The 25,240-nt window shown below is 38.5% G+C and overlaps 1 protein-coding gene across 7 annotated transcripts in view; it reads right to left on the reverse strand.

Annotated features, from left to right (window-relative positions):
* Positions 1-25,240, reverse strand: part of UNC79 (unc-79 homolog, NALCN channel complex subunit) — a 115,619-nt gene that overhangs the window by 79,622 nt on the left and 10,757 nt on the right. For 5 of the 7 annotated variants that reach the window (XM_069783578.1, XM_069783574.1, XM_069783576.1 and 2 more), the window contains exons 3-16: positions 24,185-24,489; positions 20,545-20,715; positions 17,507-17,599; positions 16,136-16,191; positions 14,752-14,881; positions 13,139-13,203; positions 11,206-11,294; positions 9,988-10,028; positions 8,683-8,711; positions 7,398-7,627; positions 6,913-7,084; positions 4,313-4,543; positions 2,206-2,396; positions 1,179-1,302 (exon numbers count right to left, since the gene is read on the reverse strand). In XM_069783578.1, coding sequence (XP_069639679.1) covers positions 1,179-1,302; positions 2,206-2,396; positions 4,313-4,543; positions 6,913-7,084; positions 7,398-7,627; positions 8,683-8,711; positions 9,988-10,028; positions 11,206-11,294; positions 13,139-13,203; positions 14,752-14,881; positions 16,136-16,191; positions 17,507-17,599; positions 20,545-20,715; positions 24,185-24,489 — 1,927 coding nt within the window. Of the gene's footprint in view, positions 1-1,178; positions 1,303-2,205; positions 2,397-4,312; positions 4,544-6,912; positions 7,085-7,397; positions 7,628-8,682; positions 8,712-9,987; positions 10,029-11,205; positions 11,297-13,138; positions 13,204-14,751; positions 14,882-16,135; positions 16,192-17,506; positions 17,600-20,544; positions 20,716-24,184; positions 24,490-25,240 lie in introns of those variants that run through there. The other 2 variants (XM_069783577.1, XM_069783579.1) reach the window with 2 other exon arrangements.

A 25,240-nucleotide genomic window follows, 5' to 3' on the forward strand; every position in this document is an offset into this window, starting at 1 on the left:
ATCAAAAATGCCAGCTACTTTGTAAGAACCTTTATCGTACAATCCTCAGTTCAGCAAGTTCCACACATTTAATTTTGGGATTCAATGAGGTGAGCTGCAAGCTTAGATTTCTGTTAGAATCAGGGCAAAAGAGAACTGGCAAAAAAAGGGTATTTTCAAAATATTTGTTGGCATCCGCTTGGTGCACCTTGAGATCAGTTTTATACACAAACACACAGGGATATGAGGATGTTCCACAAAAATATTTCTGTAAGCCAGAAGTATTACCAATACTTGGATGAATAACTATTTACTGTATTTATTATTACTTAAAACTGAATTCCTGTATTTATTCTAAAGATCTAGTCAGAATGGTAGCCTACAGGTGTCAACATAGTGACAGGATGGTTATCTGCGAATCACTTAGAGAATATTCATCACCTATTGTCACCAACACTCAGACAAACATGAGCTTGTTTGTACTTGTCATTAACTGCTATTATGTCAAGAAAAATAAAAAAAATCATACTTTACTTAAAAACTCTGCATACCTGAAAATTGCTACAGTCATCAGGTAAACTGGTCTCTGCAGAAGCTAGACCAAAATAACCCCTCAGCAGAAAAGAAGCGATAATGAAGAATACAGGTATTATTCTGAGGTGCTGTGGAAGATTTTATACCCTTTTGAATTCACTGCCCCCAGCTGACATGATTGTCCCTGTAGCTTTTGAACGTGAACATTGGGTGAATGCCAGCTTTCTGGGCAAATACAGCATAAATGGGCCAGAGCAGCAGAAAACTTGATGAGTACAGAGCTAGTCTAATCCAGTTCTTCATATGCAGGAAAATCTACAGCTGCTTCTGGACCCTGGAATTAATTTTGGAATCTACAGACCAAACTCTGTGGAGACTAAAAACTACTGCCGGCAAGAAGTCAGCTGAATGGCCCTAAAGACACAACTGACATTCAAAGGTAAAAGGAATTTTCAGGCTGCCATTATATTGCCCATGATGGGCTAGCAACATAAAGCTTCCCAGGATCTGTCTACCAACCACTATTACACTGGGGCTAAGCAAAAGGCAAAAAGGTTCCATGATCCTTGGAAAAGTGGGTTCTTTTCCCACCACCACCCCTCTTTTTTTTTCTTCTCCAAAATCATAGGCTGCTTCAGCATGACTCGTCAAGAGAGGACACTTACATGCAGCCAAAGCAATGCTTGCTCTTGCACGGAGGACGGATACCCTGTGAATCGACAGCTAATGAAGCCAAACATCTCCTCCATGGAGAAAGGGAGAGGGCAAAGTTCAGTGTCAAACATTTTGCTGAAAAGTAGAACAAAAATATAGCATCAATGAGTTACCATGGCATACGCTGTGTGACATATAACAGAAAACTGGTAGAAAGGCAATCTCACTACCAGCACTGATGATGCTTCTGAAATCTTACTTGCACCCTCACCCTCCACAGGAGTTGAGCTAGGTTGCCGATACCACCTGTCCTGACTGCACAAGATCATCTTTGAATGAGATGATGCACCTTAAGAATTTACATCACATCTCATATCGTGCCCAGTTTCATTTGATAGCAATAACTTTTTCAACATCTAGTCTAAAAATTGGAAAATTTCTCATTTCACCACTCTTCCGCTATTCCATGTTTACACTAAAAAAGTTTACATCAGTACCTACAAATAAAAACTCACAGTCAGTTTCAGAGCCTCTTCATCAGTTAAAAGCCAATGTGAAATTTTATTGTCAAAGCATACATCAGACATGAAATTATGACTCAGACAGCCACGATTCTTATTCTGGTGTTTTCTTTGCTCAACAGGGGAAGGTATTCACTAAATCAATACAAGTCATCACTCTTTCAGTGACAACTCTGCTAATCCCCACCATTTCTCATCAACAGCTGGCCAGGAGGAGAGAGATGCTTCTTCCACCAAGTTGCAGGAAGCCAGTGAAAATGTGCCTTGCTCACAGCAAAGAAGCATCCATGTAGTTGGCTCTTGATACAGATTCAAGAATATCAGGAGCAATAAAAGGAAACTTTCCCAAAACTTAAGTGCTTTAGTCTAAATATGAGTTATAAAAATTTCAGAAGCATTCACTCACTACTGTCTATTGCACGCAGGCATTTTTTTTGTTGTCACCATCTAATTGTGCTAAAACCCTCAACAATCAACATATGCAATGATAGAATGGTTCCTACATATGTCTACATACCTCAACACTTCCCGGAACTCTTTCAGCTGATTATCAGGCACTTCCGTCCTTATAGCTTCCAACCACTCTGGCATAATACATTCCCACACCGGCTGGTTTATCACATTGTATGGAATCAAGCAAAGGATTCGATTCAGCCCTTCTTTTAATTGGGTCACAGCACTACACGATTTGTCCCAGTATCCACCAACCTGTGGGTATTTCCAGGAATCATACTGATGAATGATACTTCTAGCCCCCGTAACTTGCCCAGCACCATAAATTTGCTCAGTGTGTTGCAGCCAGAAAATCGTGGGGGGTGATCAACAGTACCTTCCAGCCTGAATTTAGAACTCAGCCATGGAGACTGCATTGTTTTTTTCCTCTCTCATTTGACCCACAGTACACAATAGCACTGCCCAAGATTTAGATGGTTTGCTCACTTCCAGGCCATGACACAGAGTAACCTCTCATTGTTTACAGTTCTCAACAAGGGACAGATTTGTTTGGTCAAACTTGCACCTTCAATTATTTGCTCTGGGCAACTTGTTACAGAACTTGGTCTGTACCAGGTGCTCTTCTGTGGTTGTTTATTTTGGGTTTTTTTGAGGGAAGGTTCTAAGTGATGGAAACCAAAAAATATACTTCTAAGTAAATAAGTAACTGGCCTACAGAGATTAATTATTCTAACTGACCTCGGATCACATCTGCTGTTCCTGACTAATGGCTCTAGAGATGCCTGCTGTTTTGGCAGCAACTACTGATAATCTCAGCCAACAAACTATTTTTTCTCCATTCATCACAGCTAATTTCATGGCTGTTTGTCTTCATGTTCTAGTGAACCCTTGCAAATTTGGCAAGTTGCCAGTCTAGTCTTAAGTATTGCAGCAGAGGTAATAAAACTCAAAAAAAAGGGCTGGATCCAAGACAAGAAGAAGATCCGCAACAGATTACAGCATGAGGTTCAGTCCTTCCTTTCCCCTTTAGCCTCTAAGCCCTGATCTCTTTTCTTCAGTTCTAACATTCAATGCATCCATCCACCTCTATAATTCCCTCAGCTGTCCTCCAATCCACCCACAGCCAGGTGTATCTTCAGAGCAATGGTTCAGAGTAAGACATGTGCTGGTCTGCATACCTATGGATGCAGACCATATATTAGGTCATGAAAAAAACATGGATGCACACTTCATCCCTGATGAGGTAATACATCTCACATGAAGTCTTTATGGCCCTTCCTATTCTAGCTACTTAATTGTAGGAAACAAAACCAACATGTCCTCTGGACATTTTATATAAAAGGGTCACAAAATGAAAGTCTTAGAAAAGCACATGTGATATAGTTGGCAGTGATAAATGAGGAAAAAGTCTTAAATCCCTCTCAAATATAAAATTCCTATTTTCATGCTGATGTTTCATTTTCTATAGAGGAATATTCACATGCCTGACTTTGTTGCCTGTCTTCACTATCCAGGTTAAGTGGTGAGTTCTGCTTCATAATTAATGGACAGAAAGAAAGATTCTTTCTAGAAGTGATTCCAGCAATGGTCTCACTTAAGCACCCTGAATGACCTTCCAGATAAATCTCTTTCTCTCCACCAGCAATAAGGCGAACTATGGGAGACTAGTCCTTAACTGAGTCATTTAAATTAGGTATCTGAAGCTACAGGGGATCAGAATGCCCAAAGTTCCTTTCAGTTACAACTGTGTGATTTCATGAATCTTAATTCACAGCTGCAGAGATAAGTATGCAACGAACAGAGAAACATTAGTAAAGCAGACTAGTAAAGGACACGTTTATATCTGGGAACAGACCAATGATACCTTTTGCTAAAGACAAGCTCAGGAGCTTCAGCAGCATAATGGAAATGTGCAGCTATCAAAAATGTACAGTATCTTTCAAATACCTGTAATATTCTTCCAACCTGTCTTCATATTACTGTAAATAATCCCCACTCTCTAACACAGTAAAACTAAAAATGCTATAAAGAGGAAAAATTCCTGAACTCCACTGCTCCCTCAACCACTGAGATTTCTTTTGCCTTGACAGAGCTGGGGGAGAAATGGTCTTTATACTTAAGACTTTAATCTCTGTGGCAAATAAAGGAACCTTCAGATAAATTATTCTTACCCTGGCAAACTCCATTGGTTTAGGAAGGAGGCACATAACCATGACATCAAACCGGACATCACAAACAGTCTTCAACCACTTAGTAACAAACTGCGGTTTGAGCTTTTCAACCAGGCTACCAACTTCATCATCCATCATGTAAGCTGTAGAGTGAAACCACTGGAATACCATGCTAACCAGCCTTGCTAAACTCTCTGTGGGTGTATTCTCACTAGGAGTGCAAAGGCTCACCTGGAAGACAGAAACACAAATGAAGTTTCATTTCTAGAATTAAAGGTGGGAAATTGTTTGTCTACTGTATTTTGCATATTCTCAGACATACGAGGATGCAGATTACATAGAAGACAAATGAGCTGATCAGTTTCAAGCAGAGTTTGGCACAGGACAATTGACAAAACATTTCCAAACCAGAAAATAACAATAAGAGGGGAAAAAAACAAGCACTGAATTTTTTGTTTCTTAGTTTCAACACTGAAAACATTAATACAGAATGCTTTGACAACCTGAAACATTTTGGTCTGAACTTTAAAATGACTTTCATTTCAAATGGTAATGTAAAGCCTGGTAAAATATATGATACATATACACACATATATATAAAATGTACAAGATAAAAAGACAAACCAAATGAAGTTTCAAAAAGTCTGAAAGAAGAGGTCTACTTTATTATATTAAGTGATCTTTGCTTTGCAAAAAGGTTCCAATTTTTATTTTCTGTCCTCATTTGAGGCAGGAATATGAGTTTTAAGTCCTCAAAAATTCTCAAATAATAATTAATATTCTTCTCCCCTTCTCCAAACTCTCTCTAAAATAATGTCTGCATTGTAAAACTGTCCCAAATCTGAGACCAAGTCTGTACCCGAGTTCACAGACCAGGGACACTGCTAAGCCCTTAATTACCTGCTATTTGATGCCATCTTGGCATCTTCTGGGGACGGGAGACAAAGTTTCAAGTCAGGTTGCTGCACTGAATCCAAAGAATGGAAAATAACAGATGACAGGAGATTTAGGAAGTTTCTTTAACCATCTATCAGCTGTTTGTTGCCACTTCCTAGTGAAAGCTCTACTCTCAGCACTTGGCAAGCTGAAACCAGTGACTGCTGCCTTGCAGCAAGTGAACAAAGGAGAAACATTCATGTCATTTTTGGGGAAACAGCTGACAGCACTGCTTCCCAGAGAAGACCAGAATCCATCTTACAAGTGGCTTTTCCTCCATGTTTTTTCTTGGGATGAGGCAGCTAACGACACCCTTGCCAATTCAAAGTTCAGTCTTTATTGTTCTACTTCATTGCAGGTTGAAGTTAAGGTGTTTGCTTCCTGGTGCTTGTCTCAGTTGAGTGTTAACTCAAAGGCAGTATCGGCCGGCAGCCTTTTTACTAGGAACTCTTGAAATGAAAGGTACTCATTTTATGAAAGAAAACAGCAACCCACTATTTCTCACAATCTGCTGTCTTCTCTGCCAATACTTACTACACAGAGATCAAGAGATTTTATAAGAATAGAATGAAGTCCATGAGCTCCCCCTGCCTACCACAAAGGTAGACTCTCAATGTCAAGGATGAGGCAAGTACAGTGTAACAAAACCTGTTCTATTCTCACTTCAATTCCACTTCTGGAAAGGTAGATCTTCAGTCTTTACAAAACATCATTTGAAACAGAATACATGAATATGGCATAATAAAAATTATTTTTTAAAAAAAGGCTTTAAGTCTAAAACAACATTAAACAACAAAACCCACAAGATATCAGCAGACTATAGTTTACTCAGGTAGTCACTTGAAACAGCACAGCAGCTTTGTTGGCATTGTGGGATTCTAGACCTGCCACCCTGCAGTCCCTGTCTCTGTTTAGATGATGGATGAGGGGTCCTGCTATTCCCCACTTGTCACTAGGTGACCAAAGAGGAGGGAGCCTGAGAGCTCACGGTGAATGGGAAAGAGCCTGAGAAGGAGAATTCTCCTTAAGGAGAACTGCAGGATCCAATTTCTGAGGATCTACCAGGTTCCAGCCTGGCCTGCTCATGACCTAGCCAGCAGCAGCCCTGTTATTTTGGAATAATCTCTGCTAGCTACTACAGGGCTTCATTCTGTCAACCCACGCCAGGTGAATTAGCTGGAGTACAATGACTGGAACTGATCCAGCTAGACCAACCTGAAGGCAGGAAGGAAAAGCAGCCCACTAAATGTCCTCCAGCCTGTTCACAGGTAAGAGAGAAAGCTGAGCTTCCAGAGACTGATGTTGAAAGACGAAGTGAAAGGTAGATCTTTAGGGGATTGCATTTTAAGGTTAAAATAATGGAACTCAGCAGGGGGCACTTGTGAACAGAAGATGATGGCACATAGAAAGCCAATAAAAAAACTGAGTGAATAATTCTGTCATGCACTCTATACAGGAATCAGAGGCAGTCAGCAGCTCCACCCAAACTAGTTCTGAAATCTCCAAGTCTGACAGCTTCACAGAACTCCTTCTTTTTGCTTACAAATCAGAAAAGTATCCAACTAAAGCCAAGAAGTGGAAAAAAAAAGAGATATAATTGAGGCTTCAGAAAGAAAAGGAAAGGGAAGTGAAAGGAGTGAGAGAAGAGAACAAGAATTTCTCACCAAGAACCAGATTCCGAATTGGCTCAGGAGGCGCTGGTCATGCTTGTCATCATCTTTATTATCAAAGTCTGTGTTGTCCAGGGAGTGATGGGAAGAGGAAAGGCCCATCTGTCTCCTGCGGTTGAGTTCATGCTCCCTCTGCTCAGCATGAAACTCTGCTTCCTTCAGCAAGCTATAAAACAAGCTTGTGGTCAGTGAATGCAGCTTTCCTGCACTGGATACAGGTATCTGATCAAGAATAACTAAAGGTTAAGGCATCTGATGTTATCATTTTCCTGATAAAAGTAATAAAATAACATCAAATTCTAGGATTCAAGGCTGACTTCTTCCATGAGGACAAGCTGATCAGCTGCAGGAGTTCAGCACCCCTGCTCTGAATTTATCCTGGTGAAACCAAAATCAACTTGCACAAGATTTGCAGGCAATATTTTCATGAAAGCCTGATCATGCTTTACATATTGATGCCACATAAGCTGCCGTATTACCTGATCACAGCTTCCACAGTACACACAAGTTCCTCCGCCCCACACTCCCGGGTATTGATAGGGGGTGGCGAGGTCTGATAAAGATGGGTTTCTGCGGCTGCCCCAACTTCACTGCTGTGATGATTTGAATGGCATCTTTTGCAATAGCGCACTGGCCTGTTGCCATGGCGGCCACAGCAGCCCGCTGAGAAGCACGTGACAACAGCTCTTCTGACATGTGAACTACAGTTCTGGAAAATAAAAAAGATTTTATCAGGCCACAAGTATCAGAAAGTGGAACTGAAAACAGGGATGACAGTCAGCACTGGGGAACTGGCTCTAGAGTTAGTCATTTCCAAAATCACTATATATAAGCACAACTGTGTGCAAACTCCTGATGCCAAGTGTCACTGAACTTCCAGAAAGATGAGCTCAGGCCTAAATGCTGAGCCTGGACTTAAAACGTCACAGTTGCTCTTCTTTTGGAGCAGACCAAACCAACACATAACTCATCAACCTCAACTTTCTGGCTTGGAGCAATCTCTAAAATTTACAGTAGCTCTTTTAACCCCTGCTTATACTTCAGAATGTCTTTTTAAATTACGTGTAGCAACAGGCAGATCCTTAGGAGCGTAATCAATGGTGCCACATCAGTTTATGCTATCTAAGGATCTGCCTTATCATAGGTAACTGTCCAAACCTCCAAAATATGCACTACCTTTATTTTTGCCACCTGGTAATCCAGCCCAACATAAAAGCTTTCTTTACCACATAAGATCTAGAATATGTTATACACTGTATTCCTCATTATTAAAATGTTATTAAAACACACTAGCTGGTATGTATTGCAAGCAGATTCTTTTTGTCAGCAATCTTTTTAGAGACAAGCACTGAAGACTTTCAGTCCATATATTTTTAAAAATATACAGTTTACAGTAGGATTTTTGTCCAATTTAGGATTAATCCAAGACTTCAAGGAGATGAGAAGATATAAACACTTAGATTTAAAATTAATCTCTTGCTCTATCCTCTTCATAAGCAGAGTTAAAGAATAAAAACTGAGCTCAACTGCATAATTGAATTGCTTTACTAATTGCCATTTCAACAAAAACCTAGAACATCAAACATGAGCAGTTTTAACAAAAAGAAACCTTGCTGCTGAATCATTCCCATCCACCAACAAATGCATTCATGGAAAAATTGTGAAAATTTGGAATGGTACAAAAAAGAACACATCACATAGTAATGGAATGACACTACACACAACATCAAATCATGCCCCATCACACAAAAGACTAAATCTTACCTTCTTCTGACATATAGCAGATATTTCAGCTGTAAGGGGAAGGCATACAAAACATCAACACAGAATGACGATCCTTCTGTTTTACTATGGCAGCCATGGGAAAATGGACTTGCTGCAAGAAGTCTCTGAGGCTAAACTTGTGTTTCCAGATATTACTGAAACCTCTAAGCCTGTTGGACTGCATGAGGTAGGACACTGTATACTTAGGCCTACTGGCTATTTCTACACTGAAATAAAAGAACAGCCTTGGTGCATTAAGTGTGGTGTGCTCTGCATCCCTTCCACCTTCTGCCTATGCTTCTGCCTCACGGACAGACTTGTAGAAGTACACCTGTAGGCACACTACTGTGGCATGCTGTAGGAGACATGGCTCAGATGTGCCTACACAGCCTGTGAAAGCTTGCAGGATAAAAGATTAGTGAATATGGTTGAAAAATGTAGAAGCAGCCACTATGTCTGTGGCCCATAACTCCATAGCAAAATGTTTGCAGATTCAACCTGTAAGCAGTAGCTATTCAGTCTGTTGCCCTGGCAACATCTGATTCAGTAAATATAGATGGCTGAGTAAAGAGAAGTACCTCCCTTAAGTAAATAAAACATTCTTAATCTGGAGTAGATTTCAACTAAAAGGAGACAGAAAAAAAATCACCACTGCTTAAGAATTTTCAGTTTGCAGAACAAAGAGAGAGGGAGTGCCTTTGTTCTGTCCTTGAAAGGGTTATTTTAGAGAATATGTGACTGCCCTTGTAAACCCAGGAAATTCTGATTAGTCTGTCAACAAGCTTTGTCTGCATTCTGGTACGTAATAAGGTGTCAGGCTCTCTCACTGGCCAAAGGACAATGATTGGATCAATGACTAGATCACTGAAAAATATTTTATGTTCTTTTCCGATATCCTTTACAGCCTTCCGTTCATAGCATAGATTCTCAGAAGCTTTAAGAGCTTTTGAGTCAGAGCCGGGTTACTGGAAGAACTAGCCCCTTTTTTTGGACACCAGTCTGGGACACAAATACTTTTAAAAAACTTGGGCCCAGCTGTGGATGCTTCAAGATTTGAAAATCTGTTTGCTGTCTCTGTTTCCTCACACATAAAGAGTTGCATACTATTTCAGATAGAGGATTAGTCAATTTTTTATAGTACTTTAAGGACATCAAACAGTATTAAGTGCAAGCTACTCTAAAATTTTAGGAAATATCTTTAGAACAGAACACAGCATTTCAAGTAATACAGTATGCAGAAATATCAGTAAGCATCAGGTTGTACAATTATGATTAGTTTGTACCTACCATTAAAATACCTCTTACCTTGTGGTAGAAGAACATCAATCAACCATTCACTGTGATCCCTATAAAAATTGTATGTCTAATTAGCTTTCCATTTTTTATAGATATGCATTTATTTTTGCACAGAGGAAGTTACCTAAATTAATGTGGCAGGACTGACATTATTCTGAAGCTGTTTTTTTCAAATGTAGTTTTATAAATTGCAGGCTGCTTTACATTACCTCTCTTTGTTGTGCCTGTCTTATTGCAAATTACTACTTTGCTGATGTTGGTCCACCACGTTCAAGGCTTTCAAAAAATTACTTTTAAGGCATAAATTTATCAACTTAAAATAGCGTGTGCTCTGAAAGTCTGATAGCTAAGAAATGATAGTGAAGAATAACAGATGAACATAGGAAAAAAATGAAATGTACCACTACTCTTTTCTGTGAGCCTCCTTAGAAGGTATGCTTCTACCAAATTGAATTACTTTTTCCTGCAGCTTTAAATCAATGATGACTTAAAAATCTAAGGTGAGATGTAACTGCTTTTCCTACAGCTGTTGTGATATAAAGGTGTCTTAAACTGGAGACAAAAAACCCCATGTAGCTTCTGAACTACCTGTAACCTTGTCCATTTGAACTAATAACTGGAACTCTCCATAAGTATTAATAGATCTTATAAAGTAATACAAACCAAAAAGTAATATAAAAAAAATATTTTAAAAAGTTTTAAAAAAAAGAATAAGTGAGTTTAATTCATCTCAGGCTATATTTCTTCCAGGTACTGGACAAGCCTGGACCAATTTCAATCCTTTACTCTGCTGCTTCACAGTATACCCTAGAGAACAATCTGAAATACATGTTACAGAAAAGTAATAAAGTGTCTGTGAAAGAGCTTTCATTGTAATGTGCTGCTTTTAACAGCAACTAAAGGATGAGGACAAAAAAACTTTTCATAAGCAAAAGCTTGTACATTAATGAGGTCCCCCTATCACAGTCAATGCATCCCACAGTATCTATTCATTCAGAGATCTTAACTTTAAAACTCACTACTGTTCAAGCTAGATGCAAATGCTGATCATGTGGGATAAATTTCTGTAATCCTTATTCATACTGAGTGGCAGTGTGCTCCATATATTTCAACAGGGTTATCTATATAAATTATATGCTAATCATACTGAAATAAAGCATAATTCCAGAGTTCTGAATGCTGCAGTCTGACTACATCTGATAATTTTCCAGCTCTTAGTTCACCTACCCTGCAATTCTCTGGCTGCATTCTTCACAAAGATATAGGGGAGGTGGCTTATCACCCAAAGCCACAGACAAGGATGGGTCAATGCACATCTGAAACACAAAGAAGGAAAAGAACTAACACATCTGTTCATTGAAGCTCACTGAAAAAGTTCAACACATTAATGCTAGGACATACAATCTAACACAGCTTTGATATGTGTTGAGAGCATTTAGTATTCTAAAAGATGGTACTCAGCATCTGGCAGTACAGGATCTCAAATTATTTCTAACAAAGGAGAGGGATGTAACTGAAAATGAGAGCCTATGGGAAGAGAACAGGACATATTTCAATATCAGTATTACCACTCTCTGAAAGACAAGTATATTTTGTGTTACGCATTTACATTGCATAGTCATGATAGACTTACTCTTTGTTTTTTTCCAAAGAGATAGTCACTTAGAGGATCCATTGCTTAGGACAAAGTAATGTAAAAGTCTAGATTTTTCTCTCTCAGTAACACCTCTTAGCAAAAGCTAATTTTCAGTCATCAGAGTTGTTAACTATACAGCACAATTCCAGTGACAGAACAAAGACTATGGACCCACAGTTCCCTTGGTAGCATAGGTCCAAACTTTGTCTTGCATTAGCTTTTATCCTTAGCCAGTTACAGAAAACTACATTAGCCAGTTACAGAAAACAGTTAACAGCCAGTTACATACACATTTGTCTGTTTTGTACTATTTAAGGAAGAGCTGAACAGTAGTATACATGCACAATATCTTAACCACTTAAAATGTTTCTTACTCCATTCAAGCGCAAGATCTTATTTATAAAGACAAATGCCTCTTTGAATGTTTCTCTTCTTCTTTGTTAATCAAATTTACATTCATCTATCCAAGAGGCAACAGGCTGCATTTTTCTGAGTGATGACTGATCAAGACTGATTGTGTCAAAGTTAAGCTAAGAGATCATTCAAAAATATTCAGGTATTTCATCTGCATAACTCGGAACTGTAGATTTCACTGATATTTTGCTTTACTCAGTGATCAGTCTGAATCTGGTGATCACTACAACACGAAGCAAAACCTTCCAGCTTTTTTTCCTATGAAAAGGGATCATGGAGAATGATTGGAGTGGGTAGAAAAGTGGTCCCTTGCAGGACTTGTGAGATAGGTGTCACCATTATGCCCTATCAGTATCATGGCCAGTGGAAAAGGCTCACTGAAGAACTGTTTGACTAATTTGATTACGTTAGTATACAAATTGATGCCAGGAAAACTGGTTGTATCTACATATTTAACTAGATACAAATCTAATTAATTAGTACACCTAACTGTAGTATGTTCTGGACTTGGGATGCTGTTCTTGCCTCTGCCATCAAATTGTGCTATGATTGTGGTCAAGCCATTTTACTTTGTTACCCAGCACGTAAACAGGAAAGACATCTACCTCCCTCAAAAAGGGCTGTAGAAGAGGTAAGTAAAGCTTTGTTGCGATTTGCTTTAGGACACATTCCAAGCAAAGGATCACAATCAGAGTAGGTGCGTTGTATGACCTCAATCAAGATACCAAGGTGAACATGTACCTATGTAACTGACATAATGTTTCCTGTTTATAGCAATATTTGTGCACATATTTACACACATACATGTGTTCAGGAAAATATTTACATGGTTAAGCCAGGAGCCAGCTTAGAATTTTATAAAGTGCTCTGCAACCGTCCCCATGTTTAATATGAAGACTTGGCCCACAGTAGTTGGAGGAAATATCCCATCTTGCTTTAGGTAGCCAAGGAACATATTCACAAAGCCCCGCCCCGGTCTCGACAGGCTTTGCTGTTCCCTTAGCTCCTGCTCTTGGTCACCTGCACACAACCAGACCATATGGCTGGGGTCTAAGTGCAACCTCCTATCCCCCAGATAGTTGGGTTTGACCCCTGAAGAAATAGCAGTACCTTCACAGCTGGTTTGTTAATAGCATTATGGCATTCAATGTGCTGGCAATGAATAGGATTCCAGGCTGCAAAACCAAAACAGAGCTGATTAATAAATGGAGAAAATATATTTATATTCTTTGTGTCTAGTGGTATCAATTGAGAACAAGATCCTCTTGTACTAAGTACTATACAAATATGAGAGAAGACCTAGCCATTCGTCAGGAAGCCTAACAGTTACAATAAACAACCTAGAATATACATGCCTACTGACTTGTTTGGGATATAATTATGAAATGAACCATGAACTCAGCGAAGAAATGGAAAAAGTGAGATGCAGACATCCCCACTGTAGACCCTTCCTGATCTCACCAACACCTTTAATTAATTAATTAATTATCTTTCCACTCCAGGAGCAAGATGGTAGGAGTAGCTGACCAAATTCAGTAACATTCTTAGGCAAAATGAAAACACAGCTATGATAAAGGAAAACTAGTCCAGCCACAGAAGGAGCCTTAGCTTTGTAATAACAAGAAGTAAACAACAACGGTATGTTCAAGTGGCATCACTTGGATGCTATACGGGATGCCCCCAGGTCAAAATGCCATGCAACTGCAGATAATACTCATCCCATTCTGGGATGCATTAACAGAACATTTACATAGAGGAAAATTATTCCAGTCCACCCAGTGCTAGTAACAGCTCAATGGAATATCATGCTTAGTTTACAGACCTGCTTGCATGTGAAGTGATGCAGAGCAGTACAAGAAGAATGTTTTTTTAAAAAAGTCAAGAAAACCTATCAACCCTTCAAGGGAAGGTTTCAGAACAGATCAGACAACACGTAACAGGAATATTCAGGATGTACTTGGTCTAGGGGGTCTTCTAAGGTCTCTTCCAACCCTTCACTTTGATTATTTAAAATGTGGCATTCCGGCCCAGAAATTTTAAAAGTGAACAAAAAACATCCCATATGACAGAGATTATTTGAAACAGGTTGAGACAGGCAAGCAGGAAAAGCAAGTCATGAATTGCTGCTGGAGACTCCCCACCACAGAAGCACAATCCCATCAGTACCATTGGGGAGTTTGGTGGACAGAGGACTTCGTACCATCCACCTACTCAGCTCCAGCTGCATTGCTGGCTTTGTCTCTCATTTTCACCCTATAGTCAACCTTAAGAACTTTTCCATTATACTGACTGCACCTGACAAGACCTGACTTTTTTTGACAGTAACAGCCAGATAAGGAGTCTTAGCAACAGCAGCAGTGATAGCAGCTGGCACAACAAAAGCAACCAAAGCAATAATTGAAAGGAACATAAGCCAGAACCCTTGTGAGGCCAATAAGGCAGTTTCACAGACCATTTGGAACACTACATATATTTCTTCTGATCTGGTTTAGTTAGTATTGGGAGTTACACAATATATTTAGTAGCCACAATCACAGTTTTTATTTTTCATAACATCTTTTGGAAATACAGAGAAATAGATATTGTATATACTTCTGAAAGTACCAATTTATCAAACAAAAGATTTCAAAATACATCATAGAACTGTAAACATGTGACATTAACACACTTCTGATCATCTCCTTTATGTTTATTTTGGCCTACACAAAAACAGCTGCACTGACCTGTGTACTGCAGTCCTCTGTACTCACTGATTGCACCAGGTGGTTTTAAATTGGGCCAATAGTGAAATAACATTTGTACTGCTGGAGGTTTAACTTGAGATGGTCCATAGGCTATCACATACAGCAAATCCTAAGGAAAGACACGTATAAAATGTTTATTTTGCAAGTTAACAAAACACAATTCAATACATATTACTTGTGTTCAAAGATACTTGAACACACAAAATGTATATGTTTCATGCCCTACCAAATGTCCTTTGTATGCTCTTACAAGTAGATTAGATGACTACCTTCAACAACATGTTCACAATTGGCTTCTGAGTTTGATCGGAGCATCCAACAGCTACCACCCACCCACATAGTGTACTAACATATAGCAAATGAAGCCTCTGTCTAGCCATGGAACAAAGAGGTGTGAGATGATAGATAAATAAGTGGATTCAGATCAGATTCAGGCTAAGACAATACTCACAAATAGTCCTTGTAAAAGTTCAGGCCCACATGAACTGAGAAGATTGGTCATTACTAAAATTTCTACTAACCGGAGCCACAACGACATAGTATTTAGGAAATGGAGCTGTGTTCTACAAAACATGAAGCTGCTCCTGTAACCTAAAAATCAGAGGGACTTTCCTCTCCATAATCCAGAAGGAGGATTGGATATGAAGATGTCATGGTTTAACCCCAGCCAGCAACTATGCACCACACAGCTGCTCACTCACTTCCCGCCCAACCAGTGGGATGGGGGAGAGAATCGGGGAAAAAAAGTAAAACTCATGGATTGACATAAAGACAGTTTTATAGAACAGAGAGGAAGAAAATAATAATGATAGTAATAATAATAATAATAAAATGACAATAATATTAATAAAAGAATTAGAATACACAAAACAAATTATGCACAATGCAATTGCTCACCACTTGTCAACTGATGCCCAGTTAGCTCATGAGTAGAGATCCACTCCCCCTCCCCAGGCCAACTTCCCCCAGTTTATATACTAGTCATGATGTCCATTGGTATGGATTATCCCTTTGGCTAGTTTGGGTCAGCTGTCCTGGCTGTGTCCCCTCCCAACTCCTTGTGCCCCTCCAGCCTTCTTGCTGGCTGGGCATCAGAAGCTGAAAAATCTTTGACTTAGTCTAAACACTACTTAGCAACAACTGAAAACATCAGTCTCTTATCAACATTCTTCTCATACTGAATCCAAAACATAACACTATACTAGCTACTTATAAAGAAAATTAAGTCTATCCCAGCCGAAACCAGGACAGAAGATCATTTATAACTCTTTTGCACACAGTCAGTTCAATTTTCAAGCCATCTGGTTTTCATTACTATCCAAATACAGTCATTTCCACAAAGTATATATGATCATAAACTTACTTTCCATACTTCTTGCTTATATTTCATGAGGCATTCCAATAATTGGCAGTGATACACTGAGAGAGAAAAGACAGTATAGACATAATATTGAAATGGAAACTCAAGTTACAGAAGTGACGTAATTAGCTGATTGGTTTTGGTTTGTCTGTCCGAAATTCAGTACGTCATTTAATTACTTTTTATTTTAAAGGTTTTGCTGAATAATCATTGCTCTGAGAGTCATCACAAAAGATTAGAAATTAAGTATTAGTAATTTGTTTCTGCCAAGGAATGCAGTAAACTGAGTATTAGGAGTATACAGCTTTTTGCACATCAATGGAGATCTTTTTCAAACACATCTAGTTTAAGAATACCTGCTAATTCACTTAAACTTTGTCCCTCTGGCACAGTGTAAAGCTGTAAATGGGTAGGTATCTTGTCATTCATCTTGAGGCAGTAACGGAAGTCACATGTAACAATACATTATTCCCATGTATACCAAAGGCTATAGGAGCCACTCTGCATCAAACAAACATAAGAGCCAAATGAACTACTTTATGTGTTTGACTTGCCCAAAACCACAGGGGAACATTTTCTTCAGATAGCTGGAACATGGAATTCAAAAACAAAAGTAGAATGTTCCATGAAAAAAACTAACTTGTGCGAGTAGCTTTTAAAAATAGTGTGCTGCTTTTATTTACTGTTGTGAACTACATTAGCATGATGTGCACTTCTCATGCACATACTGCAGCGTGGGGTTCCTCCCCACACACACCACCTACCCATCTACATAAAGCGGGAGATAGTTGACTATCCTGCAATGTAACAGCTCCCTGAGGTTAAATTTTGTTTCAATTTGGGTATGTGATCCCTCTGATTTAAGTGGCACTGCACCACAGTGAGAAAGAATGGCCTTGTGTTTAGATACTTATAATTACATTTAAATTCATTATAGTTCTGTTGAGCCTGCAGCCTGCGTTACCTGTTGTCTTTAAAAAATAGTATCAGTTGTGAACTTGGTGGGATATGAATCATAGTATAAGACAAACTGTTACTATGAATTTGTATAGTCAAAGTTAGTGGTGATTTCTCTCCAACACTGATGTTATATATCAACGCTATTTTCTGATGTCAAGCAAGAGCAGATTGGAGTCTCCAACCCTGGGCCAAATCCTATTTCTTCATCACAATGAGATCTCTTATCTACACATTGATTACTTCAAGCATGATGCTCAGAAATTCCAGTTTTGACTGAAATCACTTATTTTTCATCCTGTGTTGGATGGTGAGACAGATTTTTCCCATTATCTGAACTTTTCTGATTGCATTTGACAGTACTGCATGACTCACAGTTTTGGAGAGAATGATACCATGCTGCAGGTTTACACATACCCGGGTTTGATGTGTACTGCATTGCAATCATTAGCATTGATGATGCAGATAGATTGACATGTGCTGGAACACCTTCTCTTTTTGAGGATCCCACTTAAAAGAAAGGAAAAAAAAAACAAAAAACATTTTCTATTGTATAACAAGGAAAATTAGAAAAGAATAGCATATAACTGATTCCAACTGATGCAAATAAAATTCCTAAGGTACTATGTCCTTAAAAAAATAAATAAATAAATAAATAAAACCCTAAAAAACTAGAGACATTCTGTATAGGGAGGGTGTGAAACCCCTCTTCTGTTGGAAGAGAAAGATCACTAAGAATATGGAACTGCTTCACAGACCGCACACCTGGTTTTCCAGATCAGTAAGATTTCATTCTCAGAGCTGCATTAACCAAAGACAGTGATCTTCTCAGGCACTCTCCTTCAGCACCCACAGACTAGTCAAAACAGCATCACTTGTATAGTCAAGTGCACCTAGGGCTTAGATTGTAGGAAAGGTAAAGAAGAAGTGGAGAGTGAAGAAACAAGAAAAAATGGAAAGCCTTCTGTTGAGGTATACTGATAAAGGGCTGGGGCTGGTGGTGGCTGCTGGCTGTTGGTGCATGGCACAGATTACTTCTCAGGGAGCACATGGTTTGAGTTCAAGTTATAGCCACATACCACAGAAATGAGTCCCCCTTGTTATGTGACCTGTGCCAAGATAATGATAAACAGTAGCACTGAAGTGTAGCTAAACTGTTGTAACTTTGAGCTCACACATAAAGTGGCTAGAATTCCTTCTGGTCTCCTATGAAGTGGTTACTATTAAATGGTATACTTGGAAAAACCCTGCAGAGCATAGGTGTTTATTTGCTGAACTATAACATGGCAATATGGCTTTGAAGGCAACCTCCTACACAGAGATGTGGCACGTATCTTCCCATCCTCACTCACAGCGCTTTCCCAAGCCTGGCTGCCAGCACCCAAATACCAAGCATTTGGGATAGAAGCACAGAACTGCAGCTACCAGTTCAGTGAGATGCTTTCATCCCTCCCATCTGGATCTCCAGCTTCTTACACAATCTCTTGCATCCTCCCTTTCGATTTAATTCAGAGCTGAACACTAGGCGAACGAAAGGTTCTGCACTTGCCTTGTAAAGGGGCATGTCATTCCTGGTGGCGAATTAAAAGACCACTTGACTGGAAAAGGAGGAGGGAAGGGGAAATGCAGAATTTCTCTCTTCTATCTGGTACTCCATATGACCCAACATTACTATGGCTCTCTTCATTGCACTTCATTCTTTTTGAATCTCATCCACACACATAAGAGCCCCCAAATTATTACAGCAAGGTCTATTTGCATGGATTTAAATTGCAAAATACTCAGCAGCTCTAACCTGGCAATTAAAATGTGGCCATCAGCAGAAAAGTAGGACACAGTACTAGAAGCCAAATTTAAAGAACAGCAGACTGGTTTCATACAGAGATCTAACCAAAACTGAGGAAAAAGGCAGCACGACAAAGGTGTTTCCATGCTCTATATGGATGCAACCTCTGCCAAGGACAGTTCGGGCATAGTATCTATTTAAGTAAACCAAGGATTTGGCTCAACCAGTTGTTTCGGAGAATAGTTTTACAGATCTGAAGATAGACAGGACAGGATAAGTCACCTACATCAGTTGTTCTTTAACAGGTAACAGTAATGGAAGAAAAAGTAGTTTAATGCAACATTCTGTTCTTAACCCTGAAGAGGATCTATTGCACATATGTATGAAATATATCTTAGTAATTTTCAATTGCATACTGTTATTAGACCTCTCAAAGGTAACAGAGAAAATATCATTGCAATGTCTCACAAGGGACTATTTTACACGGGAAACCGAGGTACAGAAGAGTTAAGGGATTTCTCCAAGATCACTGCCTGGCAGAGCCAGAAAATGTAGATGATAAATTTCCATAAAATCTTAATCTCAAAACACTTGATCATGCTTCTTTCCATGTTCTAATAGCATCTTCTACATGTTTAAATCACATCACTGTTGATCTCTGTACAAAAGTTGTTCATCTTTTTCCATAAAGGTCTGGCATACAGATAAGGAAGATACATTCTCACAGAATCATGGGATGGTTGATGTTAGAAGTGACCTCTGGAGATCATCTTGGCCAACGCCTCTGCTCAAAGAAAGGTCAACTAGAGCAGGTACTCAGGACCAGTTATGTTTTGAGCATCTGCTAGGATGGAGAATCTGCAACATCTCTGGCAAACTGTTCCAATGTTTGATCACCCACACAGTAAAAGGCTTGTTGGTTAAAAATTACTTTTAATATTGATCCTAATGCTTCCACCTGCAGACCATGGTTAAATTTCTCGCTACTACTGAAATCCCATCAAGCTTTTTATCAGGTACATAGATGAGCATTCAGAACACACCTCAGGATTCACATTGTGCAGGGATTATGAAATTATGTAATCATGTGACAGCCTTGGGAAGGGGAAGAAAAGAGAAAAAAAGGCAGGCACTGTCAGATTCACTCTTAACACTTATGGATAGGAGACATTACAGGCACAGCTATTTAGTACAAAATTTAAAGAGAAAATGCCAAGAAGAGAGGGAGGGGGAAAAATCAGAAATACATCACAACATCATTACATTGAGAAGAGTCATTCTTGCACATCCAGATATAGTCCAGATGCAAAAATTACGCATGTTGCTATTGCATCTATCGTTTCAGGAGCAGTTTGCCCATTGATTCTGTATTCAAAACTCCCACGGCTGGCACTGAAAGTTCTAGGAGTCTGAAAACAGTGTATTTCTTCCACAAGCTAAACTTGAAGAATTCACACAGTAACACAGCATAATAAATAAATAAAAATTACAGAATTGTTTCCCTTTGAAAAACACTCACATAGAATTATTTTACATATGTACATACAGTAGATTGATGTCCCATTACAATTCTATGACAGATCGAACTTTGACTCCTACAGTCTGGTACTATTATAGCAGTGCACCATGTTTTCTGAGACATAACAATACTAGAATGATTTCTACTTACATATAGCCATAGGCAGAAAAGATGTGCTGAGATACTCTATAATATCCTTGTGCAGAAATGGAGGAAAGGTAGCTAGTGTTGAAATCATTGTATAGGGTAAAGTGCTCAAAATATCATCATTGAGAAAAGGAAGTAAGCATGTAGTAGTGTAAAAAATTGATTGCCCAAGATCTGTTGAATAAAATGAAATAAATACAGAATCATTACAATGGAAAAATAAATATGACTATTTACTTTTTAGTTTACAAAACTATAAAAGAAAATTACATTTAAATTCAAGTTTTCCCTTCAAAGTAATTTGGGAAGTTAATCACTATAGACAAGAAACTTCACCCATCATTTTGAAGCCCCTCCTAAAATAGAGTGAAACAGCTGTTCAACAGTACTCAGAAGAGCTTTAAGGGAATATGTATACTACAGCCAGTAAAATAACTTATTAAAAACAATGTTGATTTTAATCATACAGTGATTAACATACAATGGTCTGCATTTAAGCAGAGATGTTATTAGAATCAGAATTTGATATGCACTTTGGTATTGAAAGGCCTGCTTTCACAAAAAGCATTCTAGTCTTTATCAGTCATAGAAAAATAAGATTTTTATCTTAATTACCCTCAAGAAAGCTGCAAAGTACCCCCCACATAGAGACTACAGGACACATCACTGTATTTTTCAAACAACATGTGATTAAACTATGGATCTTGTTTTCCTGAGAAGTCATTGAGGCCAAAAATGGCCAAGGCTTAAAAGGAAAGGAATATTTATCAAGAATTTCGATACTTATTCTAATTAATTATACTATAACTTTTTGGAAGGGATACTTAAGAAATGTGCAACATTTCAAGATCCAAAGGGAAGAGACAGGTTATTGTGTATCTGGGCACTGTATCTGGGAATCTCTATACCCTCTTCCAAATGAGGAATTGAGTTGGGGCCAATAACCCTCCAAGAAAGGTTACAGCACTCAATGAACCCCAGGTTTGAACCTGTATGATGATCCCAGTACAACAGAAGGCCTTTCCCCTGCATGAGAGGGATTCCTTTTGTTACTCACTCTGTAACCTTAAGTATGTTACACAGGCCTCCAGTCTCATCTGTACAACCAGTATGATTTAAAACTGCCTCTGTAAAGTGCTCAGAGATCTCTAGCTGTACACATCATGAGTCATAGTAAGAATTAAAATTAGTACTCCACTTCAGTGGTTCTGGCAAGTCTTCTTGCAAGGGTCTAACCAGACCCTTAATGCTAGAGAGCGTTTCTCTCTCACAATACATATTTACCAGCTAAGCATTGAGAGTTTTGTGTAATTTGATTGGACCAAAGCTCAGGACTGCCTAGCGCACCAGTTGTACTTACCCAAACAACATTGATTGTTCTGATAAAAAAAAAATATTTCTTTTAGTCAAATGCTAAGCTGAGGGAGAAATAAATAGCAAGTTTTATTGTAAAATTTAATTTTCCATACACAGAACCATAAAAAATAGCAAGTGACCTCCCCTTGCCCCAACCATGAGTCAACCAAATTATTCCTGGCAGATATTTATCTAAACTGTTCTTAAAAATCTACAAGACAGTTCATTCCTCCTGGCAATTCATCCTAGTGCTTAACCATCTTTATCATAAAAAGGCCTTTTTTTTTTTTTAATTTCCATTGCTGCAGTTTAAGCTTGTAATTTCTTACCCTGATCAACTGTAACCACAAATGGTTTGGTTTAGTTTCTTTCTCCTCACAGCAACCTTTACATATTTCTGTATGATAATCATGTCTCCCTTCCATTTTTATCTAAGCTAGACAAACCAAGTTCTTTCCATTTTTCCTCACTGTTCACATTTTCTAGACCTCAAATCATTCTTGTTTTTTTTTCCTGGATTCCTCTCAAATGCTCCATGTCTTTCTTGAAGCCAGATTGACAAATCTGAATTTTTTTCTCCAGCTGAGGCCTTGGTAGGGCAGTTAGAATGACAAATAAAATGCTTTGGGTGTCTCATACACAAAATACCTGTTTACATATTGCTGGAATAAAATTAGTGTATTAGTGACTTATGGTCTGCCTCTGATCTACTGTAACACCCAGATCTTTCCGCAGTACTGCTTTCAAGGTAGTATTCCCCCCATTTCATTTCTGCCTTTGATTTCTCCTGCTTAAACATAGTATTTTACATTTCTCTTTTGAAGATGTTTCAAAACAGAATGCAATTTGCCAAGATTGTTTTGAATTGGATATCTTTCTCACAAAGGACATGTTATTTGCCATCTTGATAACCCCTGCAAATCAAAGTCCTCTCTCATTTCTATCAGCCAAGTAAAAAAATTAAAATATTTAATAACACTAGACCCAGCACAGACTCCTGTAAGATTCCCACTTGGTACACCCTTCCAGCTGACAAGAGCCACTGGTAATTACTCCTGGAGTGTTTTCCTCACTCAAGTGGAGACCATATGTCTCAGATTGCCTATTAGGATGTCAAGTGACACAGCAACAAAAGCCTGACTAAGGACGGGAAAACCCCACCAGGAGAGCCATTGTGGTGCCTTAAAAAGAAATTATGTTTGCTCAATGTTATTTGTTCTTTACAGGTCTCCATTGCTTGTTAATTATCACCATCTTATCTATTTAGAAAAAGATTGTTTTGATAATTAACTTCACCATTTCTAGAAACTGAAGTTAAGTCAACAAGTCTGTAATTTGCTCAGAGCCCCCCTTTTGCAATTTCATACCATTTCCTAGTGCAGTAGTCTTTGATTCAAAACATGCTGCTCCCGACTCAAAAGGAATTCAGCATTTAACAGAAAAAACTTTCCTCCTGAAGAATTTCAGCAGTGTATCAGATTGACAACAATCTTCCTATACTGAACTATGTAAGTAATACACCCTGATACCATGGTGAAAATTAATATTAGGCTTATGTAACATAGGGAGAACACTGGGCTCCTGAATCCCAGTCTGAAAAGCCACAGACTAACAAGCCAGACATATGCAGAACTTGAGGGAAAACGATATAAATACAATGCAGTCACAAAAAAATCTTGTGATTAACTACTTCAAAACATAAGGAAATATGGAAACATAAGGAAATACAGGAAAAATTTTCTGTAAGTCAGACAGAGATATTGCTATCTTTTTACCCAGGAATATTTTAAAGCCATCTCAAATTACCTTTACCAGGGTTTTTCTTCAATTAAATGTATACTATGGTCTATTTAGAGATGGACCTTCACCAAAACACTCAATCTGCATATTCGTTATACGCCAGATACACATTTGCAAGAAATTTGCGCCTTTTTAAGAGAGCCACCCCAAAAAGACTAGTCTGAAGATATCCCAGCAGATTCAAATTCAAAATCCAGATTTTTTTAGACCCATCTGTATTGTTTTTGTTACGTACCATTGTATTTTAGTTACATACCACCAGCATATCACTAAAAATCAGACAACCTCAGAATTCAAACCCAAATCCACAGTTAGCAAAAAAATTCTTTTATTTAAAAAAGTCACACCAAACACTTGGATATAAACACATCCCAGGAGATTTGAATTCCAGATCCAGGTCAGTTTAGGCCCATCTCTTCTACTGCATTTACGCATCATTCACAGCACTGAAGTTAAGCGTACTGGAAGGGTTCAAGGGCCTGCTTACCATGTTGACCATGTTGTAGCAAGGGAACTAGATCCAGCAGTGTCACCAGTGTCACGTAAAGTCCTTGATAGTCCAAAGATGGGTAGTCTGATAACTGAGCATCACGACTTTGCTGGCCACGTTCAGATGGAGCATCTCGCAGGACGCTGTAAAGGAGGGAGCGAGTAACAGTAGGGTTGATGGAACTGACCTGTGGTCTTAGAGATGGGGTGAGTGGGAATGGCACAGGAAAAAGACACATGGTCATGGGCACTGTCAAATTGGAGGCATCTTGATTCTCCTTCTTCCCTGTGCGGGACAAAATGCTGTTGGGGGGACAAAGAAAAAAAAGAGACAACAAAGACACAAAGAACAGCACATTACATTGAAATGACACTATAAAACAAATAATAAAAGACCAGATACATCCCACATAAGATGCAATCGCTACTGAAACCAGCATGTCTACAAATCTAGCAACCATTCACTTTCATGCTTCAAGGTAAGAGAATTAAAAATTGACATCTAGGAAAATTTCATTGCATCTCATGTGTTATCTGGTTCATAAGGAGCAAAAATATAAAAATGCATGTTTCAGTGCCCTACCCATGTTTCACAGTTAAGAAAAATTCTGAGAATTAAAAGTGTTTGCTATGGAAAAAATAGCTATGTCAAAATAGGCTGGTATTTTGCTCTGAGATTTTGAGGATTTTGAGAGATTCCCCCCCCCCCATAATCTTTTGAAACAAGTGACTGAAAACATGCAAAATATAGGTGTGGCACTTGCAGAAACATGTTTTAGCAAAGAATAAACATGTGTGTTTGTTAAGATAGTCTTAAAAATCACATGTTTATTGCATTAAAATAATGTCTGTATGTATTTTATGATACTGTTTCATGACCACTCACTCAGTATCATTTGAGATAATGAAGTTTAAACAGGCACATGGATTTAGAAATAATATAATATTTCTAAAATGTTAACTAAACTACATTTGGAAAAGTTATAAAATAATATATAGTAGATGGTCTTTAGCATATGTTTGTGAGCTAATGATAATGGTTGTTTATGTGTGT

Source organism: Haliaeetus albicilla, chromosome 5, assembly GCF_947461875.1.
Source record: "Haliaeetus albicilla chromosome 5, bHalAlb1.1, whole genome shotgun sequence".
Lineage (NCBI taxonomy): Eukaryota > Metazoa > Chordata > Aves > Accipitriformes > Accipitridae > Haliaeetus > Haliaeetus albicilla.